The 23,497-nt window shown below is 50.1% G+C and overlaps 8 protein-coding genes across 8 annotated transcripts; 6 read left to right on the top strand and 2 right to left on the bottom strand.

Annotated features, from left to right (window-relative positions):
* The first annotated feature begins 288 nt into the window (after positions 1–288).
* On the top strand, positions 289–2,670 carry COCSADRAFT_131510 (uncharacterized protein). The gene is made up of 3 exons (XM_007696678.1): positions 289–478; positions 535–884; positions 943–2,670. The coding sequence occupies exons 1-3, from the start codon at positions 419–421 to the stop codon at positions 2,288–2,290; spliced, it is 1,758 nt and encodes a 585-aa protein (XP_007694868.1). The 5' UTR covers positions 289–418; the 3' UTR covers positions 2,291–2,670.
* Positions 2,671–2,971: 301 nt separating this feature from the next.
* Positions 2,972–4,789, top strand: COCSADRAFT_106262 (uncharacterized protein). Its single transcript, XM_007696677.1, has 2 exons — positions 2,972–3,132; positions 3,186–4,789. Exons 1-2 carry the CDS (start codon positions 3,062–3,064, stop codon positions 4,672–4,674), a joined length of 1,560 nt encoding a protein of 519 aa, XP_007694867.1. The 5' UTR covers positions 2,972–3,061; the 3' UTR covers positions 4,675–4,789.
* Positions 4,790–5,149: 360 nt separating this feature from the next.
* On the bottom strand, positions 5,150–6,790 carry COCSADRAFT_341597 (uncharacterized protein; the record flags this gene model as incomplete). Its single annotated transcript, XM_007696676.1, has 1 exon — positions 5,150–6,790. The coding sequence occupies one exon, from the start codon at positions 6,788–6,790 to the stop codon at positions 5,150–5,152; it is 1,641 nt and encodes a 546-aa protein (XP_007694866.1).
* A 2,069-nt stretch (positions 6,791–8,859) lies between these two features.
* COCSADRAFT_166557 (uncharacterized protein) lies at positions 8,860–10,404 on the top strand (the record flags this gene model as incomplete). The annotated part of the gene is made up of 3 exons (XM_007696675.1): positions 8,860–9,562; positions 9,629–9,912; positions 9,973–10,404. 3 exons carry the CDS (start codon positions 8,860–8,862, stop codon positions 10,402–10,404), a joined length of 1,419 nt encoding a protein of 472 aa, XP_007694865.1.
* A 124-nt stretch (positions 10,405–10,528) lies between these two features.
* Positions 10,529–13,286, bottom strand: COCSADRAFT_131503 (uncharacterized protein). The gene is made up of 2 exons (XM_007696674.1): positions 10,723–13,286; positions 10,529–10,655 (listed from the first exon to the last, which is right to left on the bottom strand). The coding sequence occupies exons 1-2, from the start codon at positions 13,158–13,160 to the stop codon at positions 10,610–10,612; spliced, it is 2,484 nt and encodes an 827-aa protein (XP_007694864.1). The 5' UTR covers positions 13,161–13,286; the 3' UTR covers positions 10,529–10,609.
* A 167-nt stretch (positions 13,287–13,453) lies between these two features.
* On the top strand, positions 13,454–15,215 carry COCSADRAFT_166555 (uncharacterized protein; the record flags this gene model as incomplete). The annotated part of the gene is made up of 2 exons (XM_007696673.1): positions 13,454–14,137; positions 14,181–15,215. 2 exons carry the CDS (start codon positions 13,454–13,456, stop codon positions 15,213–15,215), a joined length of 1,719 nt encoding a protein of 572 aa, XP_007694863.1.
* A 2,611-nt stretch (positions 15,216–17,826) lies between these two features.
* Positions 17,827–21,235, top strand: COCSADRAFT_76603 (uncharacterized protein; the record flags this gene model as incomplete). The annotated part of the gene is made up of 16 exons (XM_007696672.1): positions 17,827–17,945; positions 18,000–18,134; positions 18,211–18,575; positions 18,634–18,797; positions 18,863–19,056; positions 19,107–19,159; positions 19,209–19,355; positions 19,409–19,462; positions 19,514–19,572; positions 19,628–19,656; positions 19,708–19,727; positions 19,815–19,830; positions 19,881–19,908; positions 19,958–20,032; positions 20,348–20,382; positions 20,650–21,235. The coding sequence occupies 16 exons, from the start codon at positions 17,827–17,829 to the stop codon at positions 21,233–21,235; spliced, it is 2,079 nt and encodes a 692-aa protein (XP_007694862.1).
* Positions 21,236–21,747: 512 nt separating this feature from the next.
* On the top strand, positions 21,748–23,126 carry COCSADRAFT_211526 (uncharacterized protein). Its single transcript, XM_007696671.1, has 2 exons — positions 21,748–22,998; positions 23,051–23,126. Exons 1-2 carry the CDS (start codon positions 22,013–22,015, stop codon positions 23,118–23,120), a joined length of 1,056 nt encoding a protein of 351 aa, XP_007694861.1. The 5' UTR covers positions 21,748–22,012; the 3' UTR covers positions 23,121–23,126.
* Positions 23,127–23,497: the final 371 nt, after the last annotated feature.

Here is a 23,497-nt window from a genome sequence, read left to right as displayed (position 1 = left end):
TCCGTCGATGCCTGCGTGTTGCCTTAGTGACTGTCACTGTAACACTTGCGCTGCGAGGAAAAAAGCAACACCCCCCAGCTTGTGTGTGTGACGCTCACCCCGACCGCCCAGCGCCGCAACGTCTTTGATAAACACTGGGCTGAGCCACTTCGCCGTCACACCTCTCTCCCCTCTCCTTTCCCCTCGCCTCCGAGCCCACCTTAGGCCACCGAGTATCCGGCGGGCACGCAAAAGCCTGGGATCCGTGCCGTACGCCGTTGCTGCACAATGTGACAAGCCCTCCGCCTCGACCAAGTCTTCCCAACTCATAGCAGCGCCTGCTGCCACTCTTCCAAAAAAAAAGTCTCTCCGGCTGCACCAGCAATCCCTCGGTGCCTTGTCTACCGCACTTGCAGCCTCGCCACAGCACCGCGAGTTAATGGCGCGCCCGAGTACGGTCGCCGCTCGATGCGCAGCGCTAGGGACATCGATCGCCCAGGTTAGAACTGCTTTGCATATTCATCATCCCACCCCTCACGCTAATATCCGATTCAGATCATCCCGGACATCAGCAGTTTTGCGCGCAAAGTCCGCGATGCCAGACATGATCTCAATGCCATCAATACCAATCTGATCATTATCAAAACGGGCCTAGGCGTTGCCCAGGATGACTTTTCGACAAAGGCCGCTGGCCTGCCCCAATCTCTTATTGACGCAGTAACACGCGTCATTGATTCTTGCGACGACACCAGTGATCGCCTTCAAAAGGCCTTTCTCAAACTCTCTTGTAGTGCAAACCCAAGGGAGGATTGGCAGGACCTTCGAGACGGGCCTTTGGTTAACCTTCGTCACGATCTGGACGCCTCAAAAGTCATCCTGGAGCTGTCTCTGGACTATCTCGCCCTGTAAGTGCTGCCATTCCCTGTGAGAGTTTCCAATGCCAAGGTTGCTTACGACCCACAGATTCGGTCAGCAGGATACTCTGGACGCTCTGCTCCAGAATTATGTCAGCGATCTGATCACTCACAGCGATGATCTCTTGAAGCGAACAGATACAGATGAGATTCATGTTAATCAAACAGCACGGGAAACGCTTTCTGCGCTACTTCAGGCTGTTCGCTTACTCCGGTCATGCATTACAGCCGTGTCAAAAGAAGGAACCCCAACGACAACAACGCAACCAGCAAAGAGATCAGTAATCCCGCGGCCAGATTCGTTAGAGCCCGTTCTGGGCGAAACGCCTCGAAGCGGAAGGAAGAGTCCCAATGGTAGAAAGAGTCCGAGTGCCCAGAGTTCGTCCCATGCGAGCATGAACGACAGTGGCATTGGTACATGGCTCGCCAATGTCCCGTCGTTTGAAGATACGCAACCCCTCTCGTATTCCAACATTGAGCAATCGTCAATGTTGCGTCTCGTAGTGCCCTCTTTGCAGGAGCCCGTTACCCCATCACGCGGTACCTTTTATACTGAAGACTGCGCCTCCTCCGCTCAAACCCTCGTGGCACCAGAATCGCGACTGAAGAAGTCGTACAGCTGGTGCACCGACTTATCAGGAAAGGCAAGCACCCGATTACAGCTCGCATCGAGCTATGCATCCAGACACGCATCCAAATATGCGTCCATTGTTTCTGGCTCGGATATATCAATTATCCATAAGAAGATCACCTCGGATCGGATAGCCGTTACAAAAGGCAAAAGAAAAGAGTTGGAGCCCCGCCAGAGGGAGGCCGTTGACCGCATCCTAGCAAACATACCTGCAGAAGCAACAGCTGCTGAAGTAGAAAGAGTCATTTGGGAAGGCGCGACTCCAATGGCACCACATCCCGAGTTTGGATACTTCTTCATGAGAGCAGCCTACGAAATGTCCACGGAGATACTGCCTCTTCTAACGGAGTTTGGAGCAGATATCACTCGGAAAAACGTCTCACCAACGTCATACTACACCGTTGTGCATGCCGCCACATTAGGATGTCAACTCGATACAGTACGTTACCTCGCTTCTCAGGGTCACTCACTCGACACGCCCGACTTTCACGGTGAAACTCCCCTTCACCTCGCTCTCCGAACGCCTGGAGCGTCGGCAATAGCAAAGTACTTAGTAGAAGCCGGTGTGGATGTCAACTCGGAATCAAGGGCTGGACAAACGCCGCTACAAGTAGCTCTCAAATCAGCTGGACTGGAACCTCGAGACCGAAGCGTGTTGATTGCGCTACTCATTGCACATGGAGCCGAGGGCGAGGCAGAGGTTAAGAGAGTAATGGAATGCAGGAGGGGTAATGAGAAGGGGAAAAGCGTTCTTGGACTAACTTGACATTGAACAGGTAGTCCATGATTGGGTCTCACATAATTTTTTCTTGTGTAATGTTCGTCACGCGACTGTGTCGCCCAAACTAAATAGCATCCTGGCCGCATCTTTCTTGGATGGGCTTCGCATTTTTTATTGTACATTGGATTTAGGCTAGCGAGGGGCAAACATGGACAGATACCCAATATTCTCTATTGCAATATCGCTGTTGGCATATTTACGGGACTCAGGAGCGATACCTGGACCAAGCCTCGCCTGTATTTTAGAAGCGGCTATGGTTATACTGGCGACAATAAAAATTGGCTTGGAACTCTGATTTTAATTTTATTTTCTCTTAGACAGTATAGAAATTTAAACAAAGCTCAGCGATTATGAGTCGTTTCCGCAATGGGTCCTACAAAAAAGAAAAAAACATTTTAAATTAGCAGTACCAGAGCATTACTCATGAGTATGCGCGATGGATGTGCGGCGGAGTCAGCTATTGGTATGAAGTTGAATCATGTAAAGTGATGCAACTCGATGGCGTATCATGATGCGTGGGGAAAATTACTGCGTTTGGAGTAACATTGACAAATTCGCCTTGGATTTAACTCATATTGACGATATTGTGGGGTATTAGTAACGTTCACGATACTGAAGGCGGAGCTAATCGCTGACCCCGCTACTAACTAATCATGCTCCACTTGCCATCGGGCAACTCCGTTATCATTGCGACAGATATTTCGTCGCTGATGTTCATTGCTTTTTTCTTGGGTTTCAACTCGACTTTTCAGAAATATGACCGACAAAGGAATAGACACGTACATGATGTGGGTGGGGGGCAAAGAGGCAGAGGGTGGAGCAGAGCAGTCAGTTAACGAGGCACAGTGAAGACTGATCATAATCGCTAACAACACCACAGGCTGCCCATTGAAGATCCAGCGACTGGCGAGATATTTGCACACTGCCATGCGGCATCTGCAGCCAATGTTGATGATGTTGTCAAAACTGCTCATCGAGTCTTCAAATCTGGAGTGTGGTCGAAAGCCCCGCGTCATGTCCGCGCAGACATTCTAGACCGCATCGCCACACTGCTGACGGAGAACCTCCCGCGATTGATTCAACTAGAGGTCCGGCAAACCGGGCGCGCTATCCGCGAAATGAACGCTCAAGTTCCGACCCTTACCAAATGGTTCAAATACTATGCTGCCCTCATACGGACTGAGGAGCGCTCTGTGTTGCCCACCGTTGGTAAACTCCACAACTGGATTGATAGAAAGCCTCTCGGAGTGGTTGCGCAAATTACGCCGTTCAACCATCCAATGCTGATTGCTGTCAAAAAGATAGCGCCTGCACTGGCGGCTGGAAACTGTATCGTCTTGAAACCAAGCGAGTTGACTCCGCTCACAAGTGTTGAGTTGGGAAAACTTATGAAGGAAGCCGGTTTGCCGGACGGTGTATTCAACGTACTGCCTGGCGATGGTATCACAACAGGCAAAGCTCTAGTCCAGCATCCGTTGATCAAAAAGGTTGATGTGACAGGAGGCACGCCCGCAGGACGCGCCATAGGAGCTATCGCAGGAGGAAACCTTGCACACTATACTGCCGAACTCGGCGGCAAAGCACCTCTGATCATCTTTGAGAAGGCACATTTAGATTTAGCAGTCAACGGTGTAGCGTTTGCTAGCTTCATCGCCAGCGGCCAAACATGTGTAGCAGCAACTCGAATCATTGTACAAAACAGCATTCTTGATGAGGTTGTAGCAAAGCTCAAGGCCAAGGCACAGAGTATCGAAAAAAGGATGGGGTCACCCAAAAACGTTGAGTCGATGATGGGTCCACTCATCTCCAGGAAACAGCTCGCTAACGTCGAGGCGCTGGTCGACGACGCGAAGCAAGCCGGGGCTACGGCCGTATTTGGCGGAGAGCGCATGAAGGGCGAGTCATCGTTCGACGGCATTGACTTCTCCACCGGCTACTTCTATCCCCCTACCATCTTGACCAATGGAAAATTTACAAAGATCGTTGACACGCGTATATGGAGAGAAGAAGCTTTTGGTCCCGTGATCGTGGTCGTCGGCTTTGACACCGAGGACGAGGCCATCGAGCTCGCAAACGACAGTGAATTCGGGCTGGGCGCTGCCATCTGGACACAGGACTTATCACAGGCGTTCCGTGTATCGGAAAGCATCGAGAGTGGCATCTGCTGGGTCAATACACATCATCGTAACGACCCGAGTTCGCCCTGGGGCGGCATCAAGAGCTCGGGTGTGGGAAGCGAGAATGGTGTTGATGCGTATAATGCGTATACTACGTCCAAGAGCACGATTGTCAATTATGCGACAGCGGAAGAGGGCCTGATGAGCGATGATTGGTTCAGGGAAGGTACGGGTGAGGTGAGGTATGGATAGTTTGGAGACAAGGATTGCCTTCACAGTGGGATCGATACCTCTATGTTGTGTGCTATACGGTTGGATTTAGTGTCTAGAAAGCGGATTACATATGCTATTCTATCTTTCCATTTGCAAATTCTTGAATCATACGGCAAGCTCGCGTGCTGACTTTTAACCCCCATCACCGGACGCAAGTTTAGGTAACAGTGACATCATTAGCATCAATGTCCGTTTTTAAGCTAGCCAACATAAGAGTTTGATTATTAATTTCATAGCCTCGGATGAACAGAAAAGTTGGTATCGATTTAAGCTGAGAATAATCGAAGATACAATGTATTGTCTGGTAGTAGGATCGTCAGCCACGCAAACTGTTAAGATACTTGCAGTGATATTCCACTTCCAGATTTGAATTTGTGTATTGCTAATGTAACGACAACGCTTTCATCCAGAACCTTGCTCGACCATGCTCTTCACATATTTCCACCTTCAACTCTCAACTAACACTAAACCTCGCCCTCTGCCGTACGACCCCAACATGCACCTCCTCGCCCCCTCTATCCTGCCCTTTCTCAAGCATCGCAGCAATCTTCCCCAACACCCCACTCGCAGCAGGACTAAGATGAAAAGGAAAACACTCATTCTTCACAACCTTCATCTCCATATCCCTCACCCCTTCCGCATTCTCACATACATCACTCACCCTCCACCGCCCCAAATGCATCAACCCACCATCCCGCAAATGCCGTAGCAAAGCGCCCAGAGCCCGCGACTCCCCCTCAAGCACCGCATCACCTTCCCTGCTCTTAACTAATAACCTAATCCCATATCTAACCCGCTCCTCATCTCCCATCATCCCCGCATCCCCTTCTTCTGCGTCGGGATCACAAACCCAACACCCCTTATCCGCACTGCGTCCTAACCACTCTACTTCCCGTCCCAGCAGCTCAAACACCGCAGACGTGATATACGCATCCGCCCCTGATGGCCGTCTCCCAGGGTCCTGCGGCGTGAAGATGATACGGGATGCCGGCGGTGCAGGCCGCGGCGTTAAGTTGAGAATCGGGATGTGAGATCCCGTAGCCGGTGAAGTTGTGGTGTAGAACTGGGATCGGGATCTACGGGACGAGGTGAAGAGTGAGCGGCGGATCTGGCGTTTGAGGGCTTGTAGGGCTGAGGTTTGGAAGGTGCGGGTGATGTGGTGGGGGGAGTGGAAGCGGCGTTTTTTGCGGGGGTGGTCGATGTGGTTGGTGTGATCGTGTTTGTGCTTTCGTTTTTGAGGTAGGAGGGTTTGCTGGGCGAGATGGGGAGTTAGGGTGTTATTATTTGGACGATATGTGGTGTCTGAGATTTGAGGGAGGGGGACATTTGTGTCTGGTCGGCATGTGCTTCTTTTATCTATCTCTGCACCATCGTTTGTTTCTGACTGTGTGACTGTTCCGGGATAGGAAGAGATGTAGATACCTGACTGGCTCCCCCTTCTGGCCTGGATATGTGCGAGTAGTGCGTCGATGATTTCATCCGCGGTGACACCTTTTTTCGTCAGTGGACTAATGTCGTAGCCATCATCTTTCAGCAGCTTGAGCCGCACGATATTGCTGGCTTTTTGCTTCCAACTGATGCGTGACCAATCTCTGTCTAAGCTGTGGCCTTCTCGCTCGATTACTCTTTTGGCTTGCGCCTCCCAATCTGATGGTTTTTTTGGCTGTTTGGAAGGGTCGAAGGTATTGTGCGATGTGAGGGGTGTGGGTGCGGAAGAACCAGTAACTGGTGTGATGTTTTCTTCAGTCAGCGTGAGTGACTGCGTAGTATTTGGAGACAGAATACGGTTGGTGGGGTCAGCGGATGTGCCTCTTTGTTTATTTCTCATGGCTTCTATTAAGTCTTTATCTGGCCGCTGGTAGTTGGTGGTGATATTTGCTAGGGCTAGGGCACGGTTCATCTCTTCCAGGCTGAGAGTAGAGCGAGATGTCGATGTTTGTATTGTTTTTGAAGAAGCACTCGCTATCCTCTTTGATTTGAGTCTTCTGGATCGTTCTCCGTTTCTGCCTCTTGTTCGTTTCTTTGGTGGTGGGAATATCTTACGCGAGGGAAACATAGTCGCAGGCATGCTGCTTTGAGAAACATTAGAATTCATGTCTTTTTGAGTTGGGTTATCCTAAGATATGTTCGGCTTGCTGATGTGCTTTATCTCGCTCTTCTTTTTGGCCTTTTTAGATTGTTACCGTGTTTACGTGTATGCGATTTTTCTAGAAATGGCGAGACCGATGTTTTGTAAACAATTGCTGTGGTGATCAACTGATTACATGGTTGTTTGTATTCTCTAACTCACAGTGAAAGTGGGATCCTAGTCGCGTGACATTGCTGTTGCCGAGTGAAATTGCCATTTTTGAGATTGGAAACTACATTCAATACCGAAACCAAGGTGGCGATTGGGGAGGAAAAATCTATTTCTAGTGATACGTATTCCGTGTCATTCAATACTAGCTGTGTATAGCAGGGTCGTATGTGATCTTAGTAGGTGATATGTGAAAGTTACTACATGCGTAAGTGATCTGGCACGAGATGACATTACTGCGTTGGAAAGGCTATCAGATATGTATTTATACCGGAAGACGATTAGACCATTTAAATAGCAGAATACGACTCCGGTCTCGTGTTGTCAGACTAGAAGATGAGACAAATTCTAGCCAAGCTTTGCCCTAAGTATAATTCCTTGTGGTAGTTCGCGTATTACAAGCATGCTTTAGCTGACTGCATTGCAAGATGGATGAAAACGAAGGCAGGCATATGGATGAAAGTGGATAAAGAGATATCATTATAAGCAGCATTCCGATTATGAACTATAGATTTTGACCTCTCAAAGCCTTGAGATACCTGTGTAACCGTTTTCGTAATGCCATAAATGCTACTATCCCCCATCATAAGGAAACGCAACGAAGATCCAAGTTGCACTCTCATCCATATTTCCATCCATGTGTTGTCAGACCAGCCAAGCGTGGGTATGGTACCCCAACGTCTGTATCCCTGTGTGTTAGAAGGATACCCTTGACTCATTTCCTTGTGTAGTCATGCCCACAGCCATCCACCCATAAAGAAGGAACCTCGCAACCCACAAACTCGTCTCCTGAAACCCATGTATTAGTATAAACCGAAAAGACAAATCTTTTCGGATACTCACCATGCACCAGATCTACTCAACAAATGTGCTGTTCCCACCCGCAACTGGAGGTTGTATAGCCCTCGCTGTATCCGGAGCCTCGGACGAGACTCCGAACACACCATGCACGTATCTTTTGTAGGACCTCTTATTAGCAAAGTGACAAACGCGGTAATCTGATTGGAAACAGATGGTATTAATATCCATGGCCGCACAGCCGAGACACAAGCACGCAAGGAGGAAAAGCGCGATGAAGGTCTTCATGATTGAAGGTAAAAAATGGTATTGAATCAAAGCTTTAAGAAAGTCGAGGGTGTATAGTTTGTGGGATGCTGGGACAAACAGGCACCAGCTTTTGCGGGGAGAGCGAGAGATTTATGTGTGTGATTTTGGACCCTGTTTGTCGACAAAGCTCGGGAGTGCTTATGAAATAGTGAACTCATGGTTACCAGTTCTCCAATGTACAGTCTGGCTGGCCATGCGTATCTTATGTCAGAATTAGCTATTTCTGTAGTGAACAAGGGGTAGATATTGAGCTTTTTGTTAAAGGGGGAGGGGTGTGCAATTGGAGCCCAATCCGCTCCTGGACACTGAGTTGAACTGAAGCTCGCACCTAGTCTGGCAGCACGATGGTTTTTTTCGTGACAGCAGTTTTCATGGCTCACGTTACACGGTCGTGGTGGTGTTGATGCAGCCTTATGCATCATACACTCTTCATGCGTCGCACCTTCCTTCACCTTCACTCTCTGTTCATTTACGTCATTATCGTTCCACAAACTCTCCCACGACATCTCTCATGAGACCACACCCCCAACAACGTGTTTGCATGGTGTAGCAGCAGTCTATACTCTTTTCACTGCTCTGCTCTTCTATCGAGTGCCATGTCGTTCCATGCTCCAGTCGCCCGTTTGGCGTCACCTGACAGCGCGCTTGCTGCATGGATACCCAGTTGAGACAATCACTCACAACAACAATTTACGACTCAACTTGACAGGGAATCACTACACTCTCATCAGCCTGTTATCCAGATTGCTGCGAACCCAGACATGACGACACCGGGATATAATAGGTATGCGCTGTTCGCCAGCGCCGACGACAACGCGACTACTACGCGAGTCACACCACCAGACCCGAGCAAGAATCCCTTCTTGAACCAAGTCGCGGATGACTCGATACCATGGGAGAAGGTAAAGAGGCGTAGTGCTCCAGTGACAGCGTCAGTCAGCCGGCCCTTGACTGTCACCAAACACCGGACTAAAGCCGCATCTATACAACAACTTCTCAACAATGGACAGAATAGCACTGCTCCTACGTGTACTACCGAGGAAAAGCCACATGATCCGCATGAAAACTGGTGTGGCGTCTGTTCTCTCAAACTCCCAAACAAAACAGCCTTACAGAACCACATCAAACAGTCGCCGAACCACCAAAATTACTGCAACCTATGCAAGCGCGTGTTCAAAGACAGAAACGGCCTCAAAAACCATGTCGACAACTCGCTCGGTCACGAGACGTACTGCAACCTATGTCTCTCGGCATTCAAGGACCAATGGGGCCTCAAGAATCATTTCGAGAACAACTATAGCGTCGGACATGAATTCGTCTGTCTGACTTGTCTCACAGGGTTCAAGACGAGTGCAGAGTTGGACCGCCATCTGCAGACGGCCGAGAAGCACACGTGGTGCCAAACGTGTCAGCGCCGCTTCCGTAACCAGGACGAGCGCGATGAGCACTGGGTGAAGACTCTCAGTAAGCAACCGAATGCTTCGTATATTGCAAGGGCCTTCAAAGAAGATCTTACTGACATGTTAACAGGACACAAGCACTGTCTGCAACCAGGTTGTAATTTTGACGGTCTAGACCAAGCTTCACTTACGGAGCATCTGAGACGCGACCACTTCCAATGCCAGGGATGCAAACGCATATTGCCGAGTCTGACCAAGCTCAACCAGCACTACGAGACATGTCTATTCACACTGTCCTGTCCACAATGCGGCGAAAAGTGCGCGGGAAAAGCTCAGTTGGAACTTCACATGACGCACTGTTTTCGATGTGAAGAGTGTGACTTTCATACCTGTCACAAGGGCAACTTTAACATTGTAAGCAAGGACACTGCATCACTTGGTCCTATGAGAAATGAAGAACTAACAACATCGCAGCACATGACGAAGCACAGCTCCGCCGACCTGGTATGCTGGGGCTGCGACGCCCCCATGCGAAAATACTCAAGCCTCATCAACCACCTCGAGTCCGGCAATTGCCCCAAGCTAGGTCAAGCCACGCCTCTGATGCGTTGTCTGGGCATGTGGTGGTACTCGCCGCTCTACATGGATCTCGATTTGCACGCGCATATTCGGACTGGTCGGGTGGACATTCACAAGGTGTGTGAGTGGATGAGCGAGGGCGCATTGCACCCTTTTCTTTGCCGCGACAAGGAGTGCGGCAAGACGTTTAGTCAACTCAGTTCACTGTTGCTGCATTGTGAGAGTACGGCTTGTGGGTGGGATGTTGATCGGCTGAACATGCCTGGACTGGAGAAGGAGTTTAAACAATGGTGTTTGAGGAGGGATAGTGGCACCTGCCCGCTGTAGGCCTCACAGCCTAGTACTAGTGTTTGGTATTTCATGTAAAGGAATCATGGTATGAGGCATGGATCTGTCCTGTTAGCCTACAAGGAATATGTACTTGTGAGATGGCACTCGGGTTAGAGCTAGTCTGCGTCATTCGTCTCATTGAGAAATATTTCCATTAGAGGCCGAGTAATCTATTAAAGCTCAACCACGGATTGTGACTATATCAAGGATTCGCCAGCGCTAAACATGCATCAACTGCAAGACCAACCCTAATCATAGTCAGTAAGAATGCATCTCGTTGTTTCGAAAGTTCACTTTGTGAGCTTTTGAACTTACCGTCCTTCCTTCTGCCGCACGACATCGTCAATAACATCCTTGTCCAGTTGTGGAAACATATTTGTTAAAGTCTCAACAACTACTTGGTGCTCCCTCCGCTGAATCCGACGTATCTCTTCTGCCTCTGCAGACGCGCGTTTCGCCGCTGCCTCTTCGGCCGAGGCCTTCTCCCTGTGCCGATTCTCGTCGTGATTTTGTTCGTGTTCAGGAGCCTCTGCCCTTGAACGCGCGGGCAGTTGCTGCTGCTGCTGCTTCGATGGTGTGGTTTGCCCAGACGACTGGTGGGTATCGCTGTCGGAGAAGATGCGCCCAATTGTGCTGAGTGGGCGCTGTATAGTGCGCAACAAGCCTGCTACGGCTGCATTCTCTTCCTCGGGCTGTTCAGCTTCGGACTGATTGTTTTTGACGCTTGTCGAGCGGCGTGGTCCTGCAGTTTCAGCCTCCATTGAATTCCTCTGAGTGAGTTCGGGCCGCAAGGGTGTCGTCTTTTCTTGTATGTGGTGGTAGTGTGGCGAGGGCATGCGCTTATGGGTAGGGGCATTGGGGTGTAACTGGGTAGAAGCAGATGATGGCTCGGCTTCTTCGGCAGCATGACGCTCAGCGATAGCCGACACTGCTGCTTCGACATTCTTCTCAAATTCTTCGTCGCTGACTGTTAGTGAAGTCTTGTCTAAACCTTCGATAAACTGTACAGCACCCATTAACGACGAGATGTAGTAGCCTGCTTCGCCACCGAGCTTCTCCTGGTTGCGGAACCGGAGGATGTATTGTACGTTTGAGACAAGATGCTCTGGGTTGGCCTGTAGCACAGTGTAGATGAGCAACGGTATAAACGCATCGGCAGACTGGTCTGAATTCGATGTCCGTAGAAAGCCAAAGATGACTTTGCAGCAGTTCAGAATGCAGATAATTTTGTCTCTTGGTGCTCGGTAGCTTTTAATCTTGAGTAGCTCTTGTTGGGCCAGGTGTAGGAATTTCTTCCCTTTTTCGCCAATGGGTTTGATATCTAAATGCTCTTCTTTGACCCACTTGTAGATGCGAACTTTCTGTGCAAGGATCTCATCGCGTTCCACGTCTTCTTGGTGCTGACCTCTCCTGCCGGGTCTTGTCGGGTCATGTCGTCTTCCACCTTTACGCGGCGATGTTGGCTCTGCTGGTGGGATTGCGGGTGAAAAGGTCTGGGTATATAGCCTGTTCATGACTAGCTTTTCCATGCCTTCTCTTGCGTTATCAAACTCGGCGTCTGATACGGTTCGCCATACTTCGCACTGAGCCATCTTCTTTGCTATAAATTCAAGAAAGTCGCCAATGATCTTGACCTGCTCGTGCACCATCCATTGCTTCTTACCAAATTCGAGAAGGAAAGACCGCAGGAACTTGGCCACTGGGTCTGCTGTTCGGTGACGTAGTTGCTCAAGGAATCGGTGGAAGTCAAATGGCAGATCGGGCTCTGGCTCCGGGGCTGGTTGCACGGGCTTGTATTTGGAAGCATGTGCGCTAGGAGATGATGGTTCTTGAAAAGATGTGTTGGTGCCAACGCGGTATAAGGATGAGGTTCGCGGGGGTGGAGACTGTATAGGCGCTCCGGAAGCGGCATCTTCCGTCATGGGTATAGGAAGGGGCTTGTCGGGAGGAACGAGGCTCGAGCGGCGTGGAGGGAAGGCTGAGGATGGCGATTCGAGAAGGGGATTGGCAATTTCAAGGCGCGGTGACATGATTTCGTCCTCCCCCGGCGCTGCATTGCCCTGAAACTGGTCCATGATGCTCTGGATCTCTGGCTGAGAGTTATCGGCGGCGTCCCCAGTGCCGTCGTTTGCTGTACCATATTCGTCAGCGGCAGCATCTTCCGAATTGCCCCCACTCGAGCGTGCTTGCGACATGGGGGATGCAGCCCGGCTGGGCACGTTACTCGTCGAAAGATACCTGTCGTCCTTGGGAGGCGGGGGCGGGGGTGAGGGCGAGCGTATGGGGGCCTTTCCTGCAGCCTTCCCGGTCAGCTCGCTGGGTGGAGGTGTTGAGCGGCCAGCGGCGGGCAAGTCGTATGAGGTGGTCGCAGGCTCGTCAACGTGGTGGGCAGAGGATGGCTGTGCGGCTTCGAGCGCCTTTTCCTGTGTTTGGTGCGGGCCTGCCGCTATTGGCTCCGGCTCGGTCTCTGTGGATACAGCGTGTTTCTTATCCTGCGCGTCTACCGTGTCCACCTTGGCCTCGTTGCTGGCCACTGACCCCTCGTCCAGAGCACCAGCAGGCTGCCCCGCCTCGCACGTCGTGGTTGCGCTGTCATGGTCGTGCTTGGACGGAGAGACGTGGCCTTGGGGGAGGGGCTCCTGGGTTGCTTCGGTGGCTACATGGTGTTGGTCCTCGACCTTGTCTAGCTGGTCGTTGGTGGTGATGATGTCGTGGGTTGCATCGAGTTGCGGAGTTGGGTTCGGGAGAGACATAGACCGACTGCGGATAAGGAACGTGAAAGAAAAGAAAGGTGCAGAGTGGCCGGACAAACTTCCATGGACAGTCAGCAGCGCTTCACACAGCTCGAACAGCGTCAAAGTCGGTCGGCTGCCTTTGCGGTCGAGACGTGCTTCGCCCAAGACCGCGAGCTGCCCGCATGGATGGTCTCCCGGCATCTAGAAGCCGAATCGCCGAACTACCTCCGTCTGGTATCAACGCCTTCAGATGCGTCGCATCCCCAAACTCTATCGCAACCTCACCATACCTCCTGCCCCAGCGCCCTGCCATGTGCGGCATCTTCTTCTCCCTCAGCCGGGCCGGCCATGTGACGCCCACTGCCAGTACCGAGCTGCTTCTCCGGCACAGAGGGCCAGATGCCACTGGACAGCATCGCGTCGCCATCGAGTTAGACTCTGCATGCGCTGTACAAGAAGCAGGCCCAACATGGGTGCACGCCACTTTTCTGTCAACAGTACTTGCTTTGCGCGGCAAGGAAATTGTTCAGCAGCCTCTCAAAGACGCAGCTACGGATTCAGTGCTCTGCTGGAATGGTGAGGCCTGGAGCATCTCTGGCCAAACTGTCAATGGCAACGACTCCCAGCTCGTCTTTGCTAGACTTCTAGAGGTATGCGCCGACCAAAGTACAACCTCTACGCGTAGCGTCATTGAACTGCTTTCAGCCATGCGTGGTCCTTATGCATTCGTCTTCTATGATGCGCCAAACAAACGCGTCTACTACGGTCGCGACTGCCTCGGACGGCGATCGCTACTTCGCAAAGACGCTGTCGACGGTACTATTGTTTTGTCCAGTGTTTGCAACAATGCATCTGGTGAGGCTTGGGCTGAAGTCGACGCTGACGGCATACACGTCGTCGACTTATTGGATGTAGATACTGCATATCCATTATTTTCTGATAAACGGATACCCCACCATTGTTTCGACCAAGACCAAGACTCTGAAGTCTCTTTCGTAGGTAAGTGGCCCTATCCGTGGGTTCTACTAACACTCGTAGACTCTGCCCTTTCCTCTAATGAACTGCTCCATCTCGGACAAAGCTACCCTAGACTTCAGTGTGGTAGACCAACTGAGGACATCTTTACTCCAATCTCTGCAAGTTCGCACAGAACATGTCCGTGAGGCAGTAGCCGGCATGGACATGGATGTACCAAACCACGCCAGAGTGGCAATCTTGTTCTCGGGCGGCCTTGACTGCACCATTCTTGCACGCTTGTGCCACAATCTCTTGCCACCAAGCGCACCTATTGATCTTCTCAATGTTGCTTTCGAGAACCCTCGCATTCACTCTCAGCTCGAACCCGGCGCCAGCCCATATGAGCTTTGTCCTGATCGCATTACTGGAAGATCATCGCATGCCGAGCTTGTTGACGTCTGCCCAGGTCGCACGTGGCGGTTCGTCGCAATCAACGTGCCCTACTCTGAGACGCAGGCACATCGTCTCAATGTCATGACACTGATGCATCCTCACAATACCGAGATGGACCTTTCTATATCATTCGCCCTCTATTTCGCTTCACGTGGCAGTGGGGTAGTCTGTGCCTCGAATGATGGCAAGACCGAGCCGTACACAACCACTGCGCATGTTCTTCTTTCAGGCCTGGGTGCCGATGAGCTCTTCGGAGGCTATCAACGACATGATCTGGCCTTTGCCCGTCGTGGTTATCCTGGCCTGATTGAGGAGCTAGAACTTGACTTTAGTCGATTGGGAAAACGAAACCTAGGCCGAGATGATCGTGTCATCAGTGACAGCGGCAAAGAAGTTCGATTTCCATATCTCGATGAGGATTTCATCGCATTAGTGCTCCGTCTTCCAGTGATTGCCAAGTGTGATTTTGGACTGGCCCAAGAAGCTGATAGCGAGGATCCAATGCGGGCCCTTGAGCCCGCAAAGCGAGCACTTCGACTGCTAGCATGGCAGTTAGGTATGAAGAAAGTTGCTTCCGAAAAGAAGCGTGCGATTCAGTTCGGTGCCCGTACCGCTAAGATGGAGACTGGCAAAACAAAAGGCACACATGTGCTCAGCAAATGAGGTTAGTCACTTGTCTTTTTCGTCCCTTTCCCTCGCAATGATTACAAAACGAACAAACGGCGAGACACCAGCGTGTTTCCTCGGGCCAGTGCTACCCAATTTATGGTGCCAGCCTACGCGCGCTTTGGAGTCACTGATGTCTAGTTTAAAAGGCAAGTCTGAGCCATATGCACATTATCATTTCACGATTCATGCTTGGTTACCCTCGTACTGACAAGTCGTAGATGATAGCCTATAGATGACAATTACGTCGTCCAGATCTTGTTTCTGTTGAATCAGTAATGTTTGCAACCGAACATCACAATGTTGCCATCTATCAAAGCTCGATTATTGCTTACCAACCTATGCTCTAATGTCCCGTGTGATTCATAATGCAGTAGTTTGCGCATAAGAGACTTTGTTTATATTGATTGGTATCCAGTGGCTTCTGCCGATAAGACTAATTGGACGTTGTTGAACAGCCACAGAGTGTCTCTCGGCATCAGCGGTTACCGGCGGGTAAGTGTAGACTTGTCATAACAAACACAACCCACCTATCAGCGCATTATCATTACCAAAGATACTTTGCAGAAGGAGCACGCCAAGAGTCAAAGCAGAAGCAAAGTACGTCACAGATACAAGAAGTAGGAAGTGCAAGAACATTGTTATTCGGCAACCAAACTATGAACAGCAACCCACTCCCCAACCAAGGGTCCAGGCAGTCTACTCATCATCACCAGATCAGATTGTCCGACTCCCAACGCGAGTATAAAGCCAGCTGTCCCTCCTGCCCATGCATCCTTTCCTAAGGCGCCTTAAAAGTACTCAAATGCCAGACCGATGATGAAAGTTCGTCGCTGATAACTATCACGCTGACAGGCCAAGCTGAGGTCTGCGACAATGAGAGGTAGCCTGTCAAGGATGAAGGAGGGAGCAAGTCGTAACAACATACCTGACCGATGATGAGAGTTCGTCGCTGATAAAGATATCAAGCTGACAAGTCAAGCTGAGGTCTGCGACGACGAGAGATAGCCTGTCGAGGATGAAGGAGGGGCAGCCTATAGAGAATGCGCGTGTTAGCAAAGCTATCCAGGGCGTCTTTTATGGTCAGCGTTGAACGGTTCACTTCATCGGCCATAGCCTCCGCTCGTAACAACATGTCTCATCACCCCACCTGCCTTTAGATGTACTCGGGATCTGCGCCATGCTGGTACAAGCAAAGTTTGGACATGTTGGTTTGGAGCTAGGTAGCTGTGTGAAGTAGATGTCGAGCGTAGAAGTGGAGGTGAATCATGCGAGAGACAAAGGCCACGGGCCTGATGGGGAGGTGTTGGTCGTGCATTGGAAGTCAAAGAAAAGAAAACGGGTTGATGGCTAGAGAGATGGAGAGCATGAGACGAAAGCAGGTATTATATACCAGGGAGCCGTCACGAATGCCTCCTTCTATGTATTTGTGTTCTTACCACTTTGCTGTTCTTCCTTCTTGTTATCCTTGCCTCCTTGCGAGGACCTCTTAGCTATTTGAGAAGGTTTGCGCTTGCGATGTGCAACAGTGGGCAGTGGGCTACTAGGTTTAGATAGTAGGAACGTTGGTTGTATGGAAGGCGATATCTGCGAAACTGGGAGGTCGCGGGTGTACAGCAGGAAGGTGTGGTTTTGGTGTATACTGATTTTCGCATTGCACAGTGTATCTTCTAGGACTTTCGTGCAGTTTTTCATCTGAATACAATTAGATCTGATGTAGTGTAGATACCAAGACAGAAAATTAAAGAATCAGTTCACTGTTGACTCTCGGTATGGAGTCATCTTGGCGCCATGTCAGAGTTCATTTCCAGCTACTATTTTCTAAAGTATATTGATTACCGCCAATTTTACTCTCAGGCGCTCGGATAACTAGTTAAACTCATGCGAAGAGTGTAGTTCGTTTGTGTGGACATATCATGAGGGCTTTTGCTCCTGGCGTTCATGATTGTGAAGTGTACTTCAGTCTGAAGGGGTACCTTTTTCATCCTATGGAAGTATTGAAAGGAGTAGTAGTGGAACTGCAGTTACTTCGATTGTAAAGTCTGACGGACCTGTATTGGTGCAGGCTTTGGCGATTTCATCAAGGTCTTATGATGAATTGTTGGCTTCTGAGGCAGGGAGTGGTATCATATACCGCACACTCCCGGCTCAGTCTGCTTTTTAGGCATATGGTGTTTGCGATGCTTACGTCTCCTGTATCACTATGATTTGAAGAATTAAAGTTACTTGGTGATCAATTGTTTGGTGATGAGATATTCATGTTTCACATAGTATAACTAACTAACTACTGGCAGTCTGAACATCAATGGATATGAAGTGAATGTCGCGGGTTTTTCGTGCCTACTAGTTTACCATATGATTAAATAGTTTTAGAATTTTGATCCTGCAGAAGATTTTTCCAAGATCCCAAATAGAGTAAATCATGTATTGAAGAAATTATGCCATAATCTCATGTGTTGTAAGACCACGAAACATCCAAGGAAGAGAGGTGGGCTGCCAAGAAAAATATGACGCGGGACTTGCCGCGTCCGCTCCACAGCGGCGCGATGCATGCTGCACCCCACGCGTCGCGAATCTCTGCAATACTCAACACCAACCAATTATGACGATGCATCGAGAAACAGACGTCTCGGTACCTCCTACGCCGACATGGCCAGTCAGTGATATAAGCATGCCCCAGATAAACGGCAATGAAGATTTTGGGAGCTTGGTAGACGAGTTATGCCAGTCAGTTTGTGAGGTGCAATGTGCCAATGACGCGGTTCTCTAATGGAGCCATAGATTCTTTGAGCACAACATTAAGTTACCGCATGCTTTCGAAGACCTGCGTCGATCGCAGGAAGGTCACGCTGTTAAGGTTCTCGTCCAATACCTTTCCGACCGAGTCGATCATCCAGCCCTAATTTCCGCTCTGATGTACGTCGAAGCAGCTTCATACTACTCAAGAGAGACGTAGACTACAATAGTAGCAAAGAGAGCTGATCCAAGTCAGGGCTTTGAAAGGACACTTTTCAGCACTAGAAGAAACCAGCGACGAACCGGGGGTCAATGAAGCCCGCGGATACGCTTGCGAATTTGTTGCATGGCAGTTTTTGACAAACCTGAAGGAAGCAGAAATCATAGAGTACTTGCTGGTTGAATTGCCTCCTGCATCAGCCTCGAACAGTCCGGATACAGCGGACGTCCAGCAAGATCATCAGAACGGAGCTAGCAGTGCGGGCCCAAATGAGCGCTCGCCTCTTCTACCGACTTCGAATGGTGATTACTTTAACCACAATGGTTCCGCCCCGAACCGGTTCGGGTCGATGGTGTCGCAATGTGAAAATCTCAGTGCTTTAGAACTTGCCGCCGTATCCGGTACGTTTTTGACAGCCTTGTGTTGGCTCCCACATGGTCCAGAACTGAACCAGTGTAGGTGCCAAAAAGTTCCTTTCACAGAAACCGGTCCAGAAGATCATCAATGGCTTGTGGAAGGGCGACATCGTCTTCTGGGAAACCCTTAGCTTGTACTCAGAGAAGAAGCCCAGGAGATATAACCGGAAACAAGCTGATCCGTTTTCTCGTCTGCGTGTTCCACTGGTAAGGGATAAATGTACAAAATGCATGTGGGATATACACTGATTTCATACCTACGAATCTACCAGTATCTCAAAGTTTTTGAGACATTGTTCTTCGCCGCCTTTTTGGCACTCTACTACGCGGTACTGGTGAGGCGCGACAATACCCGCATCACTGTTCCTGAGCTGCTACTCTATGTGTGGATTGCCAGCTTTGCTTATGATGAGTTTGCAGATTGGATCGATGCCGGACAAACGTCATTTTATGCTTCGGACTTTTGGTAACATCCCTATCCGTTTGAGTCGACATGGTACTATCTAACCTCAATAGGTGGACGTGGGATATAAGCATAGTGGTTGTTGGCTTTGTATTCTGCGTGATGAGTAAGATCTCCAAACCATGTGATTGAGACAAGATCTAAAATCCCTACAGGAGTTGTTGGTTTAGCGACAGGCCATGCTGCGACAATTGATCAGGCATATGATGTACTTGGCCTGGAGGCGCTCTTCCTGGTACCACGCATATTCTCCCTGCTGAGTCTCAATCGTTATTTTGGGACTCTGATCCCTTGTCTTAAAGGTTGGCGCACCTTGCTGTGAAATGTTTGCTTTATTCGGCTAAATCAGACATAGAGATGACGAAGGACTTTGTCAAGTTTTTATCACTCGTGGTGATCTTGTACCTAGGTAAGAAGGCGTACTGAACTAAAGTGAATGTTAACTCATTATCACCTCTAGGTTTCTTGACTACCTTTGTGTTGCTAGCTCGCGATAGCAGGTTCAATGCGAAACAGATGGTCAGTCTTGCAGACTTTGCCACTTGAACCACAATATACTTACTTTCCCCCTCAGTGTTGGATCTTGGTCAAAGTATTCTTTGGGTGAGCGAAGACATTTTGATACTGTCATTGTACCCGCTGACTCTTTGTTAGATCAAGCTATCTAGGATTCGGTGAGTTGATACTTCCATGCAGAACCTGCGCAACGGATACACTGCCACCACAACCGATTCAGCAGTAGCTAACACAATCCTGGGCAGATGTTGCTGAAGAGATGTATGCAGTCTCCCAAAAATAGACATCGACCGTCTGTTAACCGTGCACAGTTCGCCGTTATTTGGGCCTCCGGTCATGGTAGGATTATTTATAACATCATCTTGCTGTATTCTGACCCGTGTACTAGCTGATTTTTGTCACTTTGACAAATATTCTTCTCATTACAAGCTTGATATCGCTTTTGAGTAACTCACTAAGCAAGGTACTTATTATTTTCGTTGGTCGTCGATTCCCCATTCCTAAAGCTGGCATACATGTTTTATGCACGCCAAGCCACGATCCACATTCAACTGCGCCCCCTTCATTTCGAGCCACTCTCCTAGGATGTATGATATGGAGAAGTTCCTTGATTTTTTCCGCCCATTGTTTTTTGAGGGGGGTATGATACAGCCACACTTGACGTTCAACCCCAGGTTCACCACAACCATGTCTTTCACCTGGACTATGAGCAGCATAGCTATAGTACTGACCCGTGCACTGTGTAATGAATTACGTACAGAGAACTGACAAGTGCTAGGTCTTGGACCACGCCAGAGATGAATACTCGTTTGTGTTCGTCCACCCCAACCATTGACCTCTAAAAATTACTAATTTGGGCATGGACGCAGTTACTCAGTCTACGTGCTTGAAGCATCAAGCTCAAATAGGCTGACATACTTTCTGCCTCCACTGGTACGTACATTGTGTAATGCTATTATGGGGACGTAAAAGCGGGCATTAAGCGCCGGGCTGCTGAGCGGCCAATTGGCACAGCCACTATGACCAGAGTGGAAGACACATTCATGTCCAACCAACTTTTTACTCGACTTGCTTGAGGAGTGTCATTGTGTGGGCGCTATGCCGTTGTTACCCTGCCTGCAAGCCTTGTTCTGCCGCTCAGGCTTTCTCGACACAGCAGCACTGCAAACCCATGTGGGCCCTTGACGAAGCTACTCCCACGCTCGGCTTCCCCGTCGCAAGGCTGACCGGCTTCCAGAATCTCATTCCGCTAGTCATCCGCCCGTTGCGGCTCATCTTGCCCTCTGAGCGGCTGAGGAGTGTCCGGATCGTCATGCTCAAGGCGACACATCTGCCCCATGTATTTGTGATCTGGGCCTTTGAGAAGCTGTGCAATCCTCACAACGGTAAGGCCAAGATGACGACGTTTAGCGGTCCCCAGTCACCTGCGCCGTCAAAAAGAGCCCCTCGGTTGGCTGTGAATTCGCCGCGCTTGCTAATGGCGAGCTTCCCCAATTCTATGGGAAGGGCTCAACACGCGATTCGGCCTCAGACTCGAACGGGGTTGCCGGAATCAGATGCTCAGTTGAGAACACTAGTTGCCAAGTTATCCACCCAGGTAGAAGAACTTACTGCGATGGTGTCACAGCTCCGGGAGGGCCGCGAAGCGAGCACATCGGCCGCGTGAGGGCCGGCGCTTCCAGCCACGGGAGTAGAGGTAGGCATGTTCAGGATGGGCAGCAAAAAGGATGGTGGGCAAAAAATCAAATAGCATTGCATTTTTTCGTGTCCAGAAGTGTCGTGGAGCAATTACGCATGAGAATAGGGGTGTTGGGTCTCGCAGTCACACAACACTGGGGCCGTGAATGAATGAACGAACGAACGATCAACGGCGGATGCACGCAGGGCAGGTTGGCCAGGATGGTCAGTTTCATGGGGGACGCACACGGGCATGGGTACAACCGCCCTCTCCTCTTGCGCCTCAAAGTCCGGTCGGCGCAAGGATTTTGTGTTCGGCCCGCTAAGGTCTAGGTACCCGACAGTGTGGTTCACTTGGCCACCCCGGTCAAGGCCACTGTCGACTGCATGCCCCTGCACACGCACTCCTTCATAGCCCCATGAACTAACAGGCGCTGCCGCGCAGGCGGCTCGAGCTTTGTTCATGCTGGTCTTGCCTAGCATAATTTGGGAGTCTGCCTAACACTCAAAAGCCCACTGTTTGAACGCATGCTTCGAGAATACACTGGTGGAGCATACAAACCGAAGTCTGATCTTGGATCTGGCAAGGCTGCTCAGCTGCTGCTTCTTACAAATATAACTTATCTCGGTTCAGCCTTCATTCACCTTCTTCATTCAGCTTCCTGCACTCCACTATCCCCTCAATACACCTTCACTTCTCACTACCTTGGCCCACCTCAAAGACTTTGTACATTGTTTCCCTTTGTTCCTTTTCTGTTCCTTCATCATGTTGTACCCAGACCAACCTACGCCGCCCTTCAAATCGCCCTACCAACTCCGTGCTCCAGAGACAGGCGCCCTAATGGAATCGCCCTATCCTTCGCCAGGGCGAGGAGAGTCGCGGTCCAAGTACCCGCAAGGCCTCGGTCTATACGAAGTTCAGCCTACATTCCCAAATGGTCTGCCTCCATCACCTCAACCGTCACCGAACTGGAATGGTCAACTTGCAAACGTTTCTTCGCCGGGAGATTTTGCCAACCCATATCACTCGGGGGCTTTTGACTATCCAGTATCCCGCTCACCCTTGCCCTGGTCATCTGCACAGGTATCTCCACGTTCGTCTCTGTCATATACACGCGAAATGTCGGCATTTTCCCATGATGGCTCAGAGCACGCGTACCCTAGCTCAGTGAAGGTCGAAACTCCGGGATGGAGCCCACAAGTTCATTTCAGTACAGACGGTCCAGGACATGTGCATGAAATTGCAAACTCGAGGCAACCTTCCCTCACCGTAGCACCAGAACGGCTCAGCACGGGCATGTATACGTACGAGAATGCATACCCATCACCAGTTTTGCTCCGAAGCGAACCGAATCACATGTACAACTACAACGATGTGGTCTACGAGAGAGCGCCGTCAGAGGGAAGCATGCACAGCCCACAGTCTCGAAAAGCTCGCCCCAGCCTCGCCGTCACAGCCATACAACGCAGACAAACTCGTAACCGCAGACATACGGATCCAGCTCACGCTGCATACCTGTGCGAGTTTTGTCCTGACAAGGGCTTTGCCAGGAAACACAACCTGACACAGCATATGCTCATACACGAGGCAGTTCGCAGGAAAGACCATGTGTGCCCTTACGAAGCGTGTGGAAAGGAGTTTGTACGCAGGGCAGACTTAATACGTCACGACGAGTGTGTGCACAAGAAGAAGAGGCCATGGCAGTGTGAGAAGTGCTCTGCTATGTTTGGTCGCAAGGACACTTTGACAAGGTAAGGGAGAGTCCAACAAGTCCACTTGTCCATGTCACTGACAATTCTCTAGGCATAAGAGTGATGGATGTTCTCGTCGTACGGAGGTTATGAGTTCGGGAATCGTCAATTCACATTTGTGAAACACTATCCTTTATCCCTCTTGAGGTTCGCATGGCAGATGGCAGCAAGTGTTTTTAATGTTTGGGTCTGGATGATATTGCTTTTTTGTGTTTTTGGCGTGGGTGGACATTTGCATTTTTGGAGTTTTCGAGACGGTCGAAAGGACGTGAGAGTGGTAGACAAATTGCAGTGACATAGTGAGGGTGCCTGGCTTCAATGCGCATGGTGCCCTCTCGCACGTAGTGCCAATATGATCACATTCAGCCCGACCAAGTACATTGGCAATTCGCCATACAAGAGATGTGCTGAGTGTGGCATCATTTGTCTGAGTTCAGGGTAGGTGTGGAAACGCCACCAAGGGCAGTCCCTGGCAACCACACGCCTCCCCCGGCACGGA

The sequence above is a fragment of the Bipolaris sorokiniana genome (assembly GCF_000338995.1).
Source record: "Bipolaris sorokiniana ND90Pr unplaced genomic scaffold COCSAscaffold_1, whole genome shotgun sequence".
NCBI lineage: Eukaryota > Fungi > Ascomycota > Dothideomycetes > Pleosporales > Pleosporaceae > Bipolaris > Bipolaris sorokiniana.
This window is presented reverse-complemented; position numbering and strand designations above follow the sequence as displayed.